This window comes from Staurois parvus, unplaced genomic scaffold, assembly GCF_062004578.1.
Source record: "Staurois parvus isolate SC_StPar_1 unplaced genomic scaffold, SC_StPar_1.0 ptg000095l, whole genome shotgun sequence".
Classification (NCBI taxonomy): Eukaryota; Metazoa; Chordata; class Amphibia; order Anura; family Ranidae; genus Staurois; species Staurois parvus.
This window is the reverse complement of record NW_028317891.1, coordinates 130,271-147,824: the sequence shown is the minus strand read 5'-3', so window position 1 is coordinate 147,824 and position 17,554 is coordinate 130,271. Positions and strand designations below refer to the sequence as shown.

Sequence of the window (17,554 nt, the reverse complement as noted above, 5' to 3'; positions counted from 1 at the left end):
GGGGGGTGAAAGTGTCCGGACTGGAAGGGGGGGTGAAAGTGTCCGGACTGGAAGGGGGGGGAAAGTGTCCGGACTGGAAGGGGGGGGAAAGTGTCCGGACTGGAAGGGGGGGAAAGTGTCCGGACTGGAAGGGGGGGAAAGTGTCCGGACAGGAAGGGGGGGAAAGTGTCCGGACTGGAAGGGGGTGAAAGTGTCCGGACTGGAAGGGGGTGAAAGTGTCCGGACTGGAAGGGGGGGTGAAAGTGTCCAGACTGGAAGGGGGGGAAAGTGTCCGGACTGGAAGGGGGGGAAAGTGTCCAGACTGGAACTGGTTAAACTTTTTGCAATGTGCTTTCATTCAGATAACCCCTGAAGATCCTGCCATGAAGGTCCTTGTTCCGGTATCTCCTGTTTTAGGGTGACAACACCCTGTCCCTGTCTCCCAATTATACGTTCTCTCCCTGTCACATGTTCTCCCAGGGGGGATTATAAGCAGCCATGCGGACACTCTACGAAGGTGTGTCTCACCGTTGTCACCATCAGGAACCCCTCCCTGAGAGATGCCCTGTAGCCATCACTGGACTGCATGCAGACATGAAGTGGCTGCAAAGAGGCTGCGGGAGATCAACGGCACTGAGATGCAACAATGGATGACCAAAAAGGCAAAAACAAATATTTAGTTTAAAATAAAAATGGCAGTTGTTTATGGTACATGGTGCCTCAGCAATCTGTCATTTCGTTAGGGTTTCTGTCTACTTTAACCTGTTCCCGCCCGGCTAATAGCAGAATGACAGCCAAGTGGGACTCTCATAGATCCGGGTGGATGTCATATGACGTCCTTCCCTGATTGCACCTTATGCATGCCCACGGGGCCGTGCTGTGGCGCGATCTGTCACTGACTGTGTACCTCGGACACAGCTGATGACAGATCTGTGTACCGACCCGCTGCCAATACCATGTGACCTGCTGTGACCAATCACATGCCATCCATTGTATACAATTGTGTCACTAGCTGTGTTTGGTCACAGTGATCACATGTACAGACTAGGCCAATCACAGCTAATCACAACCAAAAAACCTGAATGAATCGATTTCATTCAGTTAAATGCTTGCAGATAGCAATGAAATTGTTAGCTATAAGCAATCATAATGTATAAAAAAAAATACTGATCACTTCCCCAAAGTAGTACAATGTTACTTCGGTAACATTATACTACTCTGGTCACAGTGTATTATGAAAAAAAAAACTTAAATAAAAGAAAAAATAAATAAATAAAATTGATAAAAAAAATGTTTTTCCTTGCTGTCACCAGCCAGTGGCCCTGATCACTGCCACACCAGTTATATGATGATGCTGTACTGCACTGGTGACAGTATGTAAAAAAAATAATTGTGAAACATTTTTTTTAATTCCTTCCTTTTCCAAAAAAATTTTCAAAAAAAAATTACAACTTCAAAAAACTCACCGTGCAGACACTGTACTAATGGCACTGGGCAGGAAGGGGTTAACATCTGGGGCAATCAAAGGGTTTACTGTGTGCTGTGTATGTTTTACTGTGTGCTGTGTTTTGCTGTGTCAGCACATTGCTTTGTATGGATCTGCTATGCTGAGCCATGCAAAGCAATGTGCAGGAGCTGATGGGAAAGGTCTGTATTGTTTACATACAGGTCTCTCTCCCGTCAGTGATTCTCTGCGATTTCCAGGTGCCAGCGGGGAATCACCGACTAGGACCCGGTGATCGACAGCTGAGGCCGCAGATGGCGATGCGGGTAGGTACCTGGAAATGGAAAATCACGTATGTATACGTGATTTTGCGCAGCCCTTCTGCCCTGTAGCAGTATTTTTGCTATAGGGCGGCGGGAAAGCGGTTAAATACCACCAAAAGAAAGCTCTAGTTGTGTGAACAAAATGAAAAAATGGAGTTTGGGTACTGTGTTGCATGACTGCGCAATTGTCATTCAAAATGTGAGAGCGTGGAAAGCTGAAAATTGTCCTGGGCAGGAAGGGGGTGAAAGTGCCCGGTATTGGAGTGGGTAAATAGGGATTACCATTCTTTTATCTCCCACTAGCCAATTAACTGGGTAACTAGGGTCTAGTATTAGAGTGTAGCCGAGGGCTCGGCAAATTCCAGGAGCCACATGTGATATGATGCTTTTTCTTCTATATAGGATTTCAAGGCCACAGCCACATTCCCTGTACTTATATTCGTAATCATTTTTGTCTAATTTTCTCTTCAAATCATTTTCCAGCATTTTATGCCCTGACATGGAGGGAGGTCTGAGACCCTGAAACGCGTTGCCTACACATTGGTTAGCCTTCTGGACTCCTACTAATGTTATAGAATACTCATCCCTTCTGTATTTTTCATACTATTTTGGAGACCCTTGAGGTCACCCCAGCAGACGGAAAGCTGCCCCCTGATTTTGGTCCTGCATTTTATGCCCTGGTGTGGAGGGAGGTCTGAGCCCCTGAAACGCGTAGCTTACACATTGATTAGCCTTCTGGACTCCTACTACTGTTATAGCACATTCATCCCTTCTGTATTTCTCAGACTATTCTGGAGACCCTTGAGGACACCCCATCAGACGGAAATCTGCCCCCTGATTTTGGTCCCGCATTTTATGCACGGACGTGGAGGGAGGTCTGAAACCCTGAAATGCGTTGCTTACACATTGGTTAGCCTTCTGGACTCCTACTACTGTTAGAGCACATTCATCCCTTCTATATTTCTCAGACTATTCTGGGGACCCTTGAGGACACCCCAGCAGATGGAAATCTGCCCCCTGATTTTGGTCCTGCGCTCTACTAACATATCTTCCTTTGTATATATTGGCTTTCAGGGGGAAGAAAACAGCAGTGAAATCAGTGGCTGTCAGACGCCAGTCCTCCACAAGGCCTCCCCAGCACCAAAGACCCCTAAGCATGCGTGGCAGGTGACCAGGCAGCACGCGGCTCTCACCTCCGATGAGCTGAACCAGCAGCGGCTGCAGCCTAGCATCACCCCTCAGACACCGGCCCTCCAGAGGAACGGCCCTCCATATGGTGAGAACTTTGAGAACCGCCATCAATTCCAGCAGCTGCTAATCGAGGAGCAGAGGAGGCAGCTCCAGGAGCAGAAGGAGATGATACAGGAATTGATGGAGAACCAGAAACTGATGATTTCAAGAGGAGAAGCCAAGAAGGCCAGCGCCATGGCTGCACAACTGTTGGGCCACGCCACCAAACCAAACGTGACCCGCAGGAAAGAAAGTGGCTCATTGACTGAAGAATCTTCTCCTGCCAAGCAGGAGGCACCACGGAGGTATGATTAATACTATTCCTTACAGTGTTTACACTCTAAAGCCTGACTCTGGGCATTTTTTAACCACTTCCAGTCCGGACACTTTCACCCCCTTCCATTCCAGACACTTTCCCCCCCTTCCAGTCCGGACACTTTCACCCCCTTCCAGTCCAGACACTTTCACCCCCTTCCAGTCCGGACACTTTCCCCCCCTTCCATTCCAGACACTTTCCCCCCCTTCCAGTCCGGACACTTTCACCCCCTTCCAGTCCGGACACTTTCACCCCCTTCCAGTCCGGACACTTTCACCCCCTTCCAGTCCGGACACTTCCCCCCCTTCCAGTCCAGACACTTTCCCCCTCTTCCTGTCCGGACACTTTCCCCCCCTTCCAGTCCAGACACTTTCACCCCCTTCCAGTCCGGACACTTCCCCCCCTTCCAGTCCGGACACTTTCACCCCCTTCCAGTCCGGACACTTCCCCCCCTTCCAGTCCAGACACTTTCCCTCTCTTCCTGTCCGGACACTTTCCCCCCCTTCCAGTCCAGACACTTTCACCCCCTTCCATTCCAGACACTTTCCCCCCCTTCCAGTCCGGACACTTTCACCCCCTTCCAGTCCGGACACTTCCCCCCCTTCCAGTCCTGACTCTGGGCATTTTTTAACCACTTCCAGTCCGGACACTTTCACCCCCTTCCAGTCCGGACACTTTCTCCCCCTTCCATTCCAGACACTTTCCCCCCCTTCCAGTCCGGACACTTTCACCCCCTTCCAGTCCAGACACTTTCACCCCCTTCCAGTCCGGACACTTTCCCCCCCTTCCATTCCAGACACTTTCCCCCCCTTCCAGTCCGGACACTTTCACCCCCTTCCAGTCCGGACACTTCCCCCCCTTCCAGTCCGGACACTTTCCCCCCCTTCCATTCCAGACACTTTCACCCCCTTCCAGTCTGGACACTTTCCCCCCCTTCCATTCCAGACACTTTCCCCCCTTCCATTCCAGACACTTTCCCCCCCTTCCATTCCAGACACTTTCCCCCCTTCCAGTCCGGACACTTTCCCCCCTTCCAGTCCGGACACTTTCACCCCCTTCCAGTCCGGACACTTCCCCCCCTTCCTGTCCAGACACTTTCACCCCCCTTCCAGTCCGGACACTTTTACCCCCTTCCTGTCCAGGCCAATTTTCAGCTTTCAGCGCTTTCACACTTTGAATGACAAATGCGCTGTCATGCAACACTGTACCCATATGAATTTTTTAGCATTTTTTTGAGACAGATAAAGCTTTATTTTGGTGGTATTTATTCACCACTGGGATTTTTATTTTTTTTTGCTATGTAAATGAAAAAGTCCAACAATTTTGAAAAAAGTATTTTTCTTAGAAAATTTTGCAAATAAATATTTCATCATAAATCTTGGCCAAAATTTATTCCGTTATCTTTTTAGTAAAAAAAAAAAATAACCCAAATTAGTTTATAACCAAAAATTATAATTTTTAAACATTTTTTTTTACATTTTTTTATATTCGTATTTATGTTGTGTTTTTTTTTTTTTTTTTTTTTTTTTTACATACTGCCACCCTAGCAGTACAGTGTCACCATGGTGACACTGTACTACTTGTGAGGGGTGATGAAGATTTTTTTTTTTTACACTGATTGCTTTTACTCCCATAAAGGCTGTAAAAGCAATCATTTCTCCTTCTCTCTGGCTGCATTCTTGCAGCCATTGAGAAATACTGTGTGAGCTGTGATTGGTCATAGCTTGCAACATGGTACAAGGCTGTTGTGAATAGCCCTGTACCATGTTATCTCTGTGATCATTCACAGATTTCACACGTAGTAAGCAATGATGTCAGAAGTGACATCTTGCTTACTACTCTGTATATGATCACTGATTGGCCAACGAGTGATCACATGATCGGGACCTCGCACAGAGGTCCCGTCCGACGATCGGTGTTCCACTGTGTCCGGAGGACACAGCAGGCACCGGATCGCGGTGCTGCACGCTCCCAGGGAGCGTGCACAGCTAAAAAATGCAGGTGCCGTTTATGAACACCAACCCCGCCCCTGGAGTACCACCATCCTGCCGTTTATAAACGGCAAGTGGACGGCAAGTGGTTAAGTATAAAGAACCATAGGCAAATTTTTTTTTTTTCATTTTGAATAGAGCAAGGGAAGGTTATAACCCGTCAGTTTATTTTTTGTCATCTGTGTCCTGTTTCAGAAATTTACCTTCACTTCCTGTCCCATAGCCAAACAGGAAGTGAGAGGAAAACCCTGCAAATTAGAGAAATCCCTTGGTCCCGGGTCACCAGAGCCAGTGTCCCCATTGGAAGATTTCCCCTCTATTACGTACCCAAAATTTTCTTTTATGTTCAGTGATAATGGTAAACAGGACATGTAGAGGGGGTGAATCTCCCTAACAGGGACACAGACACCAATAAAGGCTGACAGATGTGAAAAAAAAAAAAAAAGTTTTCCCTTTAGTTTTATTTTGTCGGGGTCGGCAACCCCATCGATCGCGATTGACTGGCTGACCACGGGGAGCTGAAAGGTTGATCATGACCACGGTTCTGCCTCCCTCTCGCCTTCACCACTCTCATTTGCTGCTGGCAGAGTGGACAGCAGGAGGCAGCATAGTGCTGGATTGAGGGTGGGGTCGGGGGCGGGAGCTGCTCAGTGATTGGTCGCTAGGCTGTCCTAGCAACCAATCAACAGCTGAACTCCGGCAGCTCCTGCTCTCGTCTTCCAGCCAGCACTATGTTGTCTTCTGATCTCCGCTCTGCTGTACACATGCTGACAGCTAGGCAGTGCTATCTGTGTGTATGATATGAAGGGGACACAGGAGACTCTGTAGCGGAGGGGGGGCTAAGAAGACACTGAAAGGGGGGGGGACAGGAGACTCTGTGGGTGGGGGGGGCTTAGGAGACACTGGGAGGGGGGACACAGGAGACTCTGTGGGGGTGGGGGAGCTTAGGAGACACTGTAGGAGGGGGACACAGGAACCTCTGTGGGTAGGGGGCTTAGGAGACACTGTAGGAGGGGGACACAGGAACCTCTGTGGGTAGGGGGCTTAGGAGACAGTGGGGGGGGGGCTTAGTAGACACTGAGAGGAGGACACAGGAGACTCTGTGGGGGCGGGGGGGCTTAGGAGACACTAGGAGGGGGGACACAGGAGACTCTGTGGGGGGGGGACTTAGGAGACACTGGGAAGGGGACACAGGAGACTCTGTGGGGGGGGGGGGCTTAGGAGACACTGGGAGGGGGGACACAGGAGACTCTGCGGGGGTGGGGGAGCTTAGAAGACACTGTGGGAGGGGGACACAGGAGCCTCTGTGGGTAGGGGGCTTAGGAGACAGTGGGGGGGGGCTTAGTAGACACTGAGAGGGGGACACAGGAGACTCTGTGGGGGCGGGGGGGCTTAGGAGACACTAGGAGGGGGGACACAGGAGACTCTGTGGGGGCGGGGGGGGCTTAGGAGACACTAGGAGGGGGGACACAGGAGACTCTGTGGGGGGGGGGGACTTAGGAGACACTGGGAAGGGGACACAGGAGACTCTGTGGGGGGGGGGGCTTAGGAGACACTAGGAGGGGGGACACAGGAGACTCTGTGGGGGTGGGGGAGCTTAGAAGACACTGTGGGAGGGGGACACAGGAGCCTCTGTGGGTAGGGGGCTTAGGAGACAGTGGGGGGGGGGCTTAGTAGACACTGAGAGGGGGACACAGGAGACTCTGTGGGGGCGGGGGGCTTAGGAGACACTAGGAGGGGGGACACAGAAGACTCTGCGGGGGTGGGGGAGCTTAGCAGACACTGTGGGAGGAGGACACAGGAGCCTCTGTGGGTAGGGGGCTTAGGAGACAGTGGGGGGGGGGCTTAGTAGACACTGAGAGGACACAGGAGACTCTGTGGGGGCGGGGGGCTTAGGAGACACTAGGAGGGGGGACACAGGAGACTCTGTGGGGGGGGGCTTAGGAGACACTGGGAGGGGGACACAGGAGACTCTGTGGGGGGGGGGCTTAGGAGACACTGGGAGGGGGGACACAGGAGACTCTGCGGGGGTGGGGGAGCTTAGAAGACACTGTGGGAGGGGGACACAGGAGCCTCTGTGGGTAGGGGGCTTAGGAGACAGTGGGGGGGGCTTAGTAGACACTGAGAGGGGGACACAGGAGACTCTGTGGGGGGGGGCTTAGGAGACACTGGGAGGAAGGACACAGGAGACTCTGTGGGGGATGGGGGGGCTTAGGAGACACTGTGGGAGGGGGACACCGGAGCCTCTGTGGGTAGGGGGCTTAGAAGACACTGTGGGAGGGGGGACACAGGAAACACTGTTAGAGGGGAGGACAGAGTAAACTACAGTGAAGGAAATTTTAATGAGAAAAGGACAGGGGACACTGTTTTGGGGGGATGTGGAGGCAGAGGGCACTTTGTGGGGTGCAGAGAACACTGCTATGGGGCAGGATAGAGGACACTACACGGGGGGTGTGGGGGGGTGATGTGAAGGAGGGCAGAGGACACTGGTTTGGTGGTTTGAGGGGGTACAGGACACTACTGGAGGGAAAGGGGGCAGACGATACGACAGTGAGGGCAGAGGACATTGCTCTGGGGGGGTTCAGAACACTACAGTGGGGGGGGGGGTGATATAATGGGGCAATAGGACACTACTGTGGGGGTGTTTTTTGTTTTTTAAGAGCGCCGCCTAGTAACCAGAACCCCCCCCCAGGGAATCTTTACTTTACTCCATGTTGTCCAGGTAGACCTCAACCTCTGAATGGTTGCCTACCCCTTGCCTATTCCTGCTTTAATTAGTCCTCCAGAAAGGGTTTGAAATAAATACCTAATTTACAGGTAGATCGTCCCCATCGACCCTTTCCTATGTGACCCAGTGGGAGCGAGATCTTGGATCTAGTATTGAGGGGGAGGACTGGAGTAAGGTCTGGACAATGGTAGCGGAATGCTCATTAATACCTCCATCCTGGAGGCCACATATGAAGTCCTCCTGCGGTGGGTCGGGGTGCCGGCTAGACTTGCCCATGCTTATCCTGGCAGCAATGATAGATATTTTAGGGGGTGTGGTCAGTGAGATGTCCTACATACAGGTGGTCATGCTCCTCTCTGATTGGTTTCTGGTTCAGGGTCTTTGGCTTACTGCAGACATTATTCCATGTGACTATCTGTAAGGATGCCCAGCTGGCCCTTTTCCATTGCCCCATACCGGGCCTTTTCACACCTCAGCAGACATTGGCCCCGTACCTTTTTATCTCAGCTAAGCGAACTCTTGCCCCTGCCTGCATTGTGCAAAAACACTGCTTGATCCTGTCTTCTCTGATCCTCCCCTTCTTCCAGTGTCCCCCTCTTAACTCCCGATAAGACGTATTGTGTGGAGACGCACTGCACATGCTCAGTTTGGTGTGTATTGCTAGAGAGGTTTGTTTTTTTTCTTGCGAGAGTGCATGTGATCATCACAAGGCCAATCAGCACTGTCCAGACAAGGTCTGGGGTTCTGCATCTTCCTAGAGCAAAAAGAAAACTCCTCCTACAAGCCTTAACCAGTGCTCTTCTGGACACTGATAGAAGCCACACGACTGCTCTGAGGGCTAGTTCACGCTTGACTTCTTCCCAAACGCCCCTATAGCGTTACATAGGTGTTTTGGAAGCGGCTTTAACACTCCCCAAACGCTCTTTGTGCAGTTTAAAGGCGTTTTCTAAGAGTTAAAACTGCACCACAAACACCTATAATGAACGTAATGGTATTAACGCCCCGCAAATGCCTGGCAGGTGTTTGAGGAGCATCACCATAGACTTGAATGGGAGGCATTGAAAGGCTGCAACTCCTCCTGACTGGACATGAGGCGTCACTTTTGCCACGACCCTAATGCTTCAGTGTGAACAGCACCCTGTGCTGCCATGTGTATAATTTTCATAGGCATTTGAGGAGCTTTAAAAACGCCCCTCAAATGCCTGCAAAACACCTGCTTACAAAGCTAGTGTGAACTGAGCCTTACTGCTGTTGAGAAAATGTATTTAGCTGTTTTTATTTACTAAAATAATTGCATTTTCATGTTCTGTGTGCTGTGGGAGACCAGATATAGTGAATGCGGGGCCCAGGGAGACCAGATATAGTGAATGCAGGGTCTGGGGAGACCAGATATAGTGAATGCAGGGTCCGGGGAGACCAGATATAGTGAATGCAGGGTCCGGGGAGACCAGATATAGTGAATGCAGGGTCCGGGGAGAGCAGATATAGTGAATGCAGGGTCCAGGGAGACCAGATATAGTGAATGCAGGGTCCAGGGAGACCAGATATAGTGAATGCAGGGTCTGGGGAGACCAGATATAGTGAATGCGGGGTCCGGGGAGACCAGATATAGTGAATGCGGGGTCCGGGGAGACCAGATATAGTGAATGCAGGGTCCGGGGAGACCAGATATAGTGAATACAGGGTCCGAGGAGACAGGATATAGTAAATGCAGGGTCTGGGGAGAGAGGATATAGTGAATGCAGGGTACGGGGAGACCGGATATAGTGAATGCAGGGTCCGAGGAGACCAGATATAGTGAATGCGGGGTCCGGGGAGACCTGATATAGTGAATGCGGGGTCCGGGGAGACCAGATATAGTGAATGCAGGGTCCAGGGAGACCAGATATAGTGAATGCAGGGTCCGAGGAGACCAGATATAGTGAATGCAGGGTACGGGGAGAGCGGATATAGTGAATGCAGTGTCCGGGAGACCAGATATAGTGAATGCAGGGTACAAGGAGAGCGGATATAGTGAATGCAGGGTACGGGGAGAGCAGATATAGTGAATGCGGGGTCCGGGGAGACCAGATATAGTGAATGCAGGGTCCGGGGAGACCAGATATAGTGAATGCATGGTCCGGGGAGACCGGATATAGTGAATGCAGGGTCCGGGGAGAGCGGATATAGTGAATGCGGGGTCCAAAGAGAGCGGATATAGTGAATGCGGGGTCCGGGGAGAGCGGATATAGTGAATGCAGGGTACGGGGAGAGCGGATATAGTGAATGCAGGGTCCGGGAAGACCAGATATAGTGAATGCAGGGTACAAGGAGAGCGGATATAGTGAATGCAGGGTACGGGGAGAGCGGATATAGTGAATGTAGGGTCCGGGGAGACCAGATATAGTGAATGCAGGGTCCGGGGAGACCAGATATAGTGAATGCATGGTCCGGGGAGACCGGATATAGTGAATGCAGGGTCCGGGGAGAGCGGATATAGTGAATGCGGGGTCCAAAGAGAGCGGATATAGTGAATGCAGGGTCCGGGGAGAGCGGATATAGTGAATGCAGGGTCCGGGGAGACCAGATATAGTGAATGCAGGGTCCGGGGAGACCAGATATAGTGAATGCGGGGTCCAGGGAGAGCGGATATAGTGAATGCAGGGTACGGGGAGAGCGGATATAGTGAATGTAGGGTCCGGGGGGAGCGGATATAGTGAATGCGGGGTACGGGGAGAGCGGATATAGTGAATGCAGGGTCCGGGGAGAGCGGATATAGTGAATGCAGGGTCCGGGGAGAGCGGATATAGTGAATGCAGGGTACGGGGAGAGCGGATATAGTGAATGCAGGGTCCGGGGAGACCGGATATAGTGAATGCGGGGTCCGGAGAGAGCGGATATAGTGAATGCAGGGTACAGGGAGAGCAGATATAGTGAATGCAGGGTCCAGGGTTTAGTAACACTTTAATTTTGCCACTAGCTCTCCTTCTCGTCTGGGTTGAATGATACCCATCATTCAGTCCAAAAGAGTGAGGACATACTGTGAGTGCAGGGAGTCATGGACCTGCCCCCTGAGGACGTGTCACCAAGTGTAGTGATGCAGAGCTCACGGCTGACATCATCACGTCAGCTCTGCTCTCTTGATCATTGAGGACCCCACACTGACAGAAGAAGACCAAGAATGAAAGAGAGGATCCTGCGCATCATGAGACCGACCTGAAGGCATCTAGAAAAAGTAAAAGTAAGTAAGACCAACAGCTTAGTGAGGGTTGGGGGGGAACCAGGGGCGGACTGACAACTCATGGGTCCCCCGGGCGATAGGGGATTATGGGGCCCCTGTGTCCTTGCCCAAACTCAAAAAAGCCTATGAAAAAGGTACCAGGGGCATCTCTTGGGGCCCCCTACTGACCCCGGGCCCTCGGGCAGTGCCCAAGTTTCCAAATGGTCAGTCCGCCTCTGGGGGAAACTCTGTTCACAGATTGGGGAGTGGGAGGAGAGAAAAAAAATGTAATTATTGGGATCAGTTTTTTTTTATATCTTGACTAAAAAAAAATTAAAACTGGTATTTTATATATTTTTTTCTTTTCCCATAGATGTTTTACAAATGCACGTCTATCACAGGGCGCGCCCGTGAATGCACACAGTGAATGAGTATCTAGTTGCAAGGATTAAGGATTTTCATTGTGTTTTTGCAGATTATCGCTTTCTTCTCTTCAATCTGAGGGCCCGAATGGGAGCCCAGGCCAGAGCACGGGGCCCACGGCACAGAGATCCAGCATCTGCTCCACCCCACATCCTGCAGTGAGGGGTAAGCGTTCCAATGAATGAGGTGGATGGGAAAATATACAACCAGAATTTATTGGAATGTTTGGCTTTGGTACACACAAGGTGACACACACGGGTTACCATGGCAATCAAAGGTTAAAGTGTTACTAAACCCACAACAGTACAATCAGTCTGTAGATGCAGTAAAGCATGCTTGTTATACTCACTGTGAGACCTAAGGGGTTAATCCTCTCCATTGTGTAAAAAAGGCTGTTTGATCCTGTCTTCTCTGATCCTCCCCTTCTTCCAGTGTCCCCTTTTTATCTCCTGATAAGACATATTGTGTGGAGTCCCTCTGCACATGTTCAGTTTGGTGTGTATTGCTAGAGAGTTTGTTTTTTCTTGGGAGAGTGCGCGTGATCAGCACAGGACCAATCAGCACTGCCCAGACAGAGGTCGGGGGTTCTGCATCCTCCAACAGCAGAATGAAAACTCCTCCTACAACCTTTAACCGGTGCTCTCCTGGACAATGATAGAAGTCACAAGACTGCTCTAACTGTCGATGAGAAAATATATTTAGCAGTTTATATTTACTAAAATGATAGCATTTCCTTGTTCTGTGTACTGTGGAAGACTAGATATAGTGAATGCAGGGTCCAGGGAGACCTGATATAGTGAATGCAGGGTCCGGGGAGACCAGATATAGTGAATGCAGGGTCCGGGGAGACCAGATATAGTGAATGCGGGGTCCGGGGAGACCAGATATAGTGAATGCAGGGTCCTGGGAGACCAGATATAGTGAATGCAGGGTCCGGGGAGACCAGATATAGTGAATGCAGGGTCCAGGGAGAGCGGATATAGTGAATGCAGGGTCTAGGGAGACCAGATATAGTGAATGCGGGGTCCGGGGAGACCAGATATAGTGAATGCAGGGTCCGGGGAGACCAGATATAGTGAATGCAGGGTCCGGGGAGACCAGATATAGTGAATGCAGGGTCCGGGGAGAGCAGATATAGGAAATGCAGGGTCCAGGGAGACCAGATATAGTGAATGCAGGGTCTAGGGACACGAGATATAGTGAATGCGGGGTCCGGGGAGACCAGATATAGTGAATGCAGGGTCCGGGGAGACCAGATATAGTGAATGCAGGGTCCGGGGAGACCAGATATAGTGAATGCAGGGTCCGGGGAGACCAGATATAGTGAATTCAGGGTCCGGGGAGACCAGATATAGTGAATGCAGGGTCCGGGGAGAGCAGATATAGGAAATGCAGGGTCCAGGGAGACCAGATATAGTGAATGCGGGGTCCGGGGAGACCAGATATAGTGAATGCAGGGTCCGGGGAGACCAGATATAGTGAATGCGGGGTCCGGGGAGACCAGATATAGTGAATGCAGGGTCCTGGGAGACCAGATATAGTGAATGCAGGGTCCGGGGAGACCAGATATAGTGAATGCAGGGTCCGGGGAGACCAGATATAGTGAATGCAGGGTCCGGGGAGACCAGATATAGTGAATGCAGGGTCCAGGGAGAGCAGATATAGTGAATGCGGGGTCCGGGGAGAGCGGATATAGTGAATGCAGGGTCTAGGGAGACCAGATATAGTGAATGCAGGGTCCGGGGAGACCAGATATAGTGAATGCAGGGTCTGGGGAGACCAGATATAGTGAATGCAGGGTCCGGGGAGACCAGATATAGTGAATGCAGGGTCCGGGGAGAGCAGATATAGGAAATGCAGGGTCCAGGGAGACCGGATATAGTGAATGCAGGGTCCGGGGAGAGGAGATATAGTGAATGCAGGGTCCGGGGAGACCAGATATAGTGAATGCAGGGTCCGGGGAGAGCGGATATAGTGAATGCAGGGTCCGGGGAGAGCAGATATAGTGAATGCAGTGTCCGGGGAGACTAGATATAGTGAATGCGGGGTCCGGGTAGACCAGATATAGTGAATGCAGGGTCCGGGGAGAGCGGATATAGTGAATGCAGGGTCCGGGGAGAGCGGATATAGGGAATGCAGAGTCCAGGGAGACCGGAAATAGTGAATGCAGGGTCCGGGGAGAGCAGATATAGTGAATGCAGGGTCCGGGGAGAGCAGATATAGTGAATGCAGTGTCCGGGGAGACTAGATATAGTGAATGCAGGGTCCGGGGAGACCAGATATAGTGAATGCAGGGTCCGGGGAGAGCGGATATAGGGAATGCATGGTCCAGGGAGACCGGATATAGTGAATGCAGGGTTCAGGTAGACCAGATATAGTGAATGCGGGGTTCAGGTAGACCAGATATAGTGAATGCGGGGTTCAGGTAGACCAGATATAGTGAATGCGGGGTCCGGGGAGAGCGGATATAGTGAATGCAGGATCCGGGGAGAGCGGATATAGGGAATGCAGGGTCCAGGGAGACCGGATATAGGGAATGCAGGGTCCAGGGAGACCGGATATAGTGAATGCAGGGTCCGGGGAGAGCGGATATAGTGAATGCAGGGTCCGGGGAGAGGAGATATAGTGAATGCAGGGTCCGGGGAGACAGGATATAGTTAATGCGGGGTCCGGGGAGACCAGATATAGTGAATGCGGGGTCCGGGGAGACCAGATATAGTGAATGCAGGGTCTGGGGAGACCAGATATAGTGAATGCAGGGTCCGGGGAGACCAGATATAGTGAATGCAGGGTCCGGGGAGAGCAGATATAGGAAATGCAGGGTCCAGGGAGACCGGATATAGTGAATGCAGGGTCCGGGGAGAGGAGATATAGTGAATGCAGGGTCCGGGGAGACCAGATATAGTGAATGCAGGGTCCGGGGAGAGCGGATATAGTGAATGCAGGGTCCGGGGAGAGCAGATATAGTGAATGCAGTGTCCGGGGAGACTAGATATAGTGAATGCGGGGTCCGGGTAGACCAGATATAGTGAATGCAGGGTCCGGGGAGAGCGGATATAGTGAATGCAGGGTCCGGGGAGAGCGGATATAGGGAATGCAGAGTCCAGGGAGACCGGAAATAGTGAATGCAGGGTCCGGGGAGAGCAGATATAGTGAATGCAGGGTCCGGGGAGAGCAGATATAGTGAATGCAGTGTCCGGGGAGACTAGATATAGTGAATGCAGGGTCCGGGGAGACCAGATATAGTGAATTCAGGGTCCGGGGAGAGCGGATATAGGGAATGCATGGTCCAGGGAGACCGGATATAGTGAATGCAGGGTTCAGGTAGACCAGATATAGTGAATGCGGGGTCCGGGGAGACCAGATATAGTGAATGCGGGGTTCAGGTAGACCAGATATAGTGAATGCGGGGTCCGGGGAGAGCGGATATAGTGAATGCAGGATCCGGGGAGAGCGGATATAGGGAATGCAGGGTCCAGGGAGACCGGATATAGGGAATGCAGGGTCCAGGGAGACCGGATATAGTGAATGCAGGGTCCGGGGAGAGCGGATATAGTGAATGCAGGGTCCGGGGAGAGGAGATATAGTGAATGCAGGGTCCGGGGAGACAGGATATAGTTAATGCGGGGTCCGGGGAGACCAGATATAGTGAATGCGGGGTCCGGGGAGACCAGATATAGTGAATGCAGGGTCTGGGGAGCCCACCCTTTTGTCGCCGCACATATGTGTTACGCAGACCGCATTGGGTTGAAGACGCTTTGCAGGTTGAGATGCTCTCAGTCGTGGTCTTCTTGTTTTGTAGCGATGGAGGAGAGAGCAGCCCAGCGAGCAGAGAGGAAGAGAATGCTGGAGGAGATAAAAAGGAAACGTGAGGAGGACAAGTTGGTGAGTTCTGTATGCAGGTTATGTGAACCGTATGGGACATTTCTTCAGCTGTGGATGTACCGGGGGTGTCAGAGAGTCACAACTGGACACAGACCTCAGGCTTGGAATGGAATCACTAAAAGGAAAGGCTGCCACCATGCCAAGCCCGGCTTGTTCAGTGGCATTGGGTATTGTGATTGGCTTCCCACCACTGCAAACCAGGGAGGATATACACCGCGCTTTACATATATATTGTACATTCATATCAGTCCCTAACCCTCAAGGGGCGTACAGTCTAAGGTCCCTAATCCTCAAGGGGCGTACAATCTAAGGTCCCTAACCCTCAGGGGCGTACAATCTAAGGTCCCTAACCCTCAAGGGGCGTACAATCTAAGGTCCCTAACCCTCAAGGGGCGTACAATCTAAGGTCCTTAACCCTCAAGGGGTGTACAATCTAAGGACCCTAACCCTCAAGGGGCGTACAATCTAAGGTCCTTAACCCTCAAGGGGCGTACAATCTAAGGTCCCTAACCCTCAAGGGGTGTACAATCTAAGGTCCCTAACCCTCAAGGGGCGTACAATCTAAGGTCCCTAACCCTCAAGGGGCGTACAATCTAAGGTCCTTAACCCTCAAGGGGCGTACAATCTAAGGTCCCTAACCCTCAAGGGGTGTACAATCTAAGGTCCCTAACCCTCAAGGGGTGTACAATCTAAGGTCCCTAACCCTCAAGGGGCATACAATCTAAGGTCCCTAACTTACATTCATACATACACATACTAGGGACAATTTAGAGAAGATCCAATTAACCTACCAGCTTGTCTTTGGAGTGTGGGAGGAAACCGGAGTACCCGGAGGAAACCCACACAGTCACAGGGAGAACATGCAAACTCCAGGCAGGTGGTGCCGTGGTTGGGATTCGAACCAACGACCCGAGTACTGCCAGGCGGAAGTGCTAACCACTTAGCCACTGTGCTGCCCCTAAATAGAGTAGTAATAAATGAATCCCGCCATGGGATAAATACAGGCATTGACATCTTGGATTGTCTGCTCCCTGCCATGGTAAACAAGAAGGATGTCAGTGCAGCTGCAAGCCATTGTCTCTGGGTTTCTATTTTTATGGGGATCCCTCACTCCTAGTACCAGCCACTGACACATTTTGGGGAATACATACGTAATATAAGTAGATGTAAAGGCAATTTTTCAGGTTTTTATTGCTGTCTGTGTCCCCACTAGAAAGGTTCACAATCTTTTGTATGTAGAATTAGCCAAATCTGTTTAATATGAAGACCTACCTAATCTATCCAATCGATCTGTGTCAGATCAAGTGTATGACCTAATTGGCTTTGACTGTGATTCCTCGTAGGCCCAGATGAGGGCAGCAGAGGAGCAGCGGGTACAGATGGAGGCGGCAGAGAGAGAAGCCCAGCTGGAGCAGAAGAGAGAGGAGAGGAGGCAGCAGAAGCTGGTATCCCTGTCATTACTATCTCATCTACTTTTGTATAAATAAGTATTGTGATTTTATTACGTCATTTGACCTTTGCAGCGGGTGTATTGTCTGCAGTGCAGTGGTCTCCAAACTGCAGCTCTTTGCTTGCTTTTATCCGGCTCTTGGGCATCATTCTTCCTACTGACACCAGTGATGGGGCACTATTCCTCCCCCTGACACCAATGATGGGGCACTATTCCTCCCCCTGACACCAATGATGGGGCACTATTCCTCCCCCTGACACCAATGATGGGGCACTATTCCTTCCCCTGACACCAATGACGGGGCACTATTCCTTCCACTGACACCAATGATGGGGCACTATTCCCCCCACTGACACCAATGATGGGGCACTATTCCTTCCCCTGACACCAATGATGGGGCACTATTCCTTCCCCTGACACCAATGATGGGGCACTATTCCTTCCCCTGACACCAATGATGGGGCACTATTCCTTCCCCTGACACCAATGATGGGGCACTATTCCCCCCACTGACACCAATGATGGGGCACTATTCCTTCCACTGACACCAATGATGGGGCACTATTCCTCCCACTGACACCAATGA

The 17,554-nt window shown here is 51.3% G+C and overlaps 1 protein-coding gene across 1 annotated transcript in view; it reads left to right on the top strand.

Moving 5' to 3' along the window:
• The window catches only part of CCDC191 (coiled-coil domain containing 191), an 81,787-nt gene that overhangs the window by 46,517 nt on the left and 17,716 nt on the right, over positions 1 to 17,554 (top strand). Inside the window, exons 10-13 of the mRNA XM_089670757.1 lie at positions 2,821 to 3,281; positions 11,686 to 11,798; positions 15,436 to 15,518; positions 16,862 to 16,963. Of these exons, the coding sequence (XP_089526883.1) occupies positions 2,821 to 3,281; positions 11,686 to 11,798; positions 15,436 to 15,518; positions 16,862 to 16,963 (759 nt within the window). The remainder of the gene's footprint in view (positions 1 to 2,820; positions 3,282 to 11,685; positions 11,799 to 15,435; positions 15,519 to 16,861; positions 16,964 to 17,554) is intronic.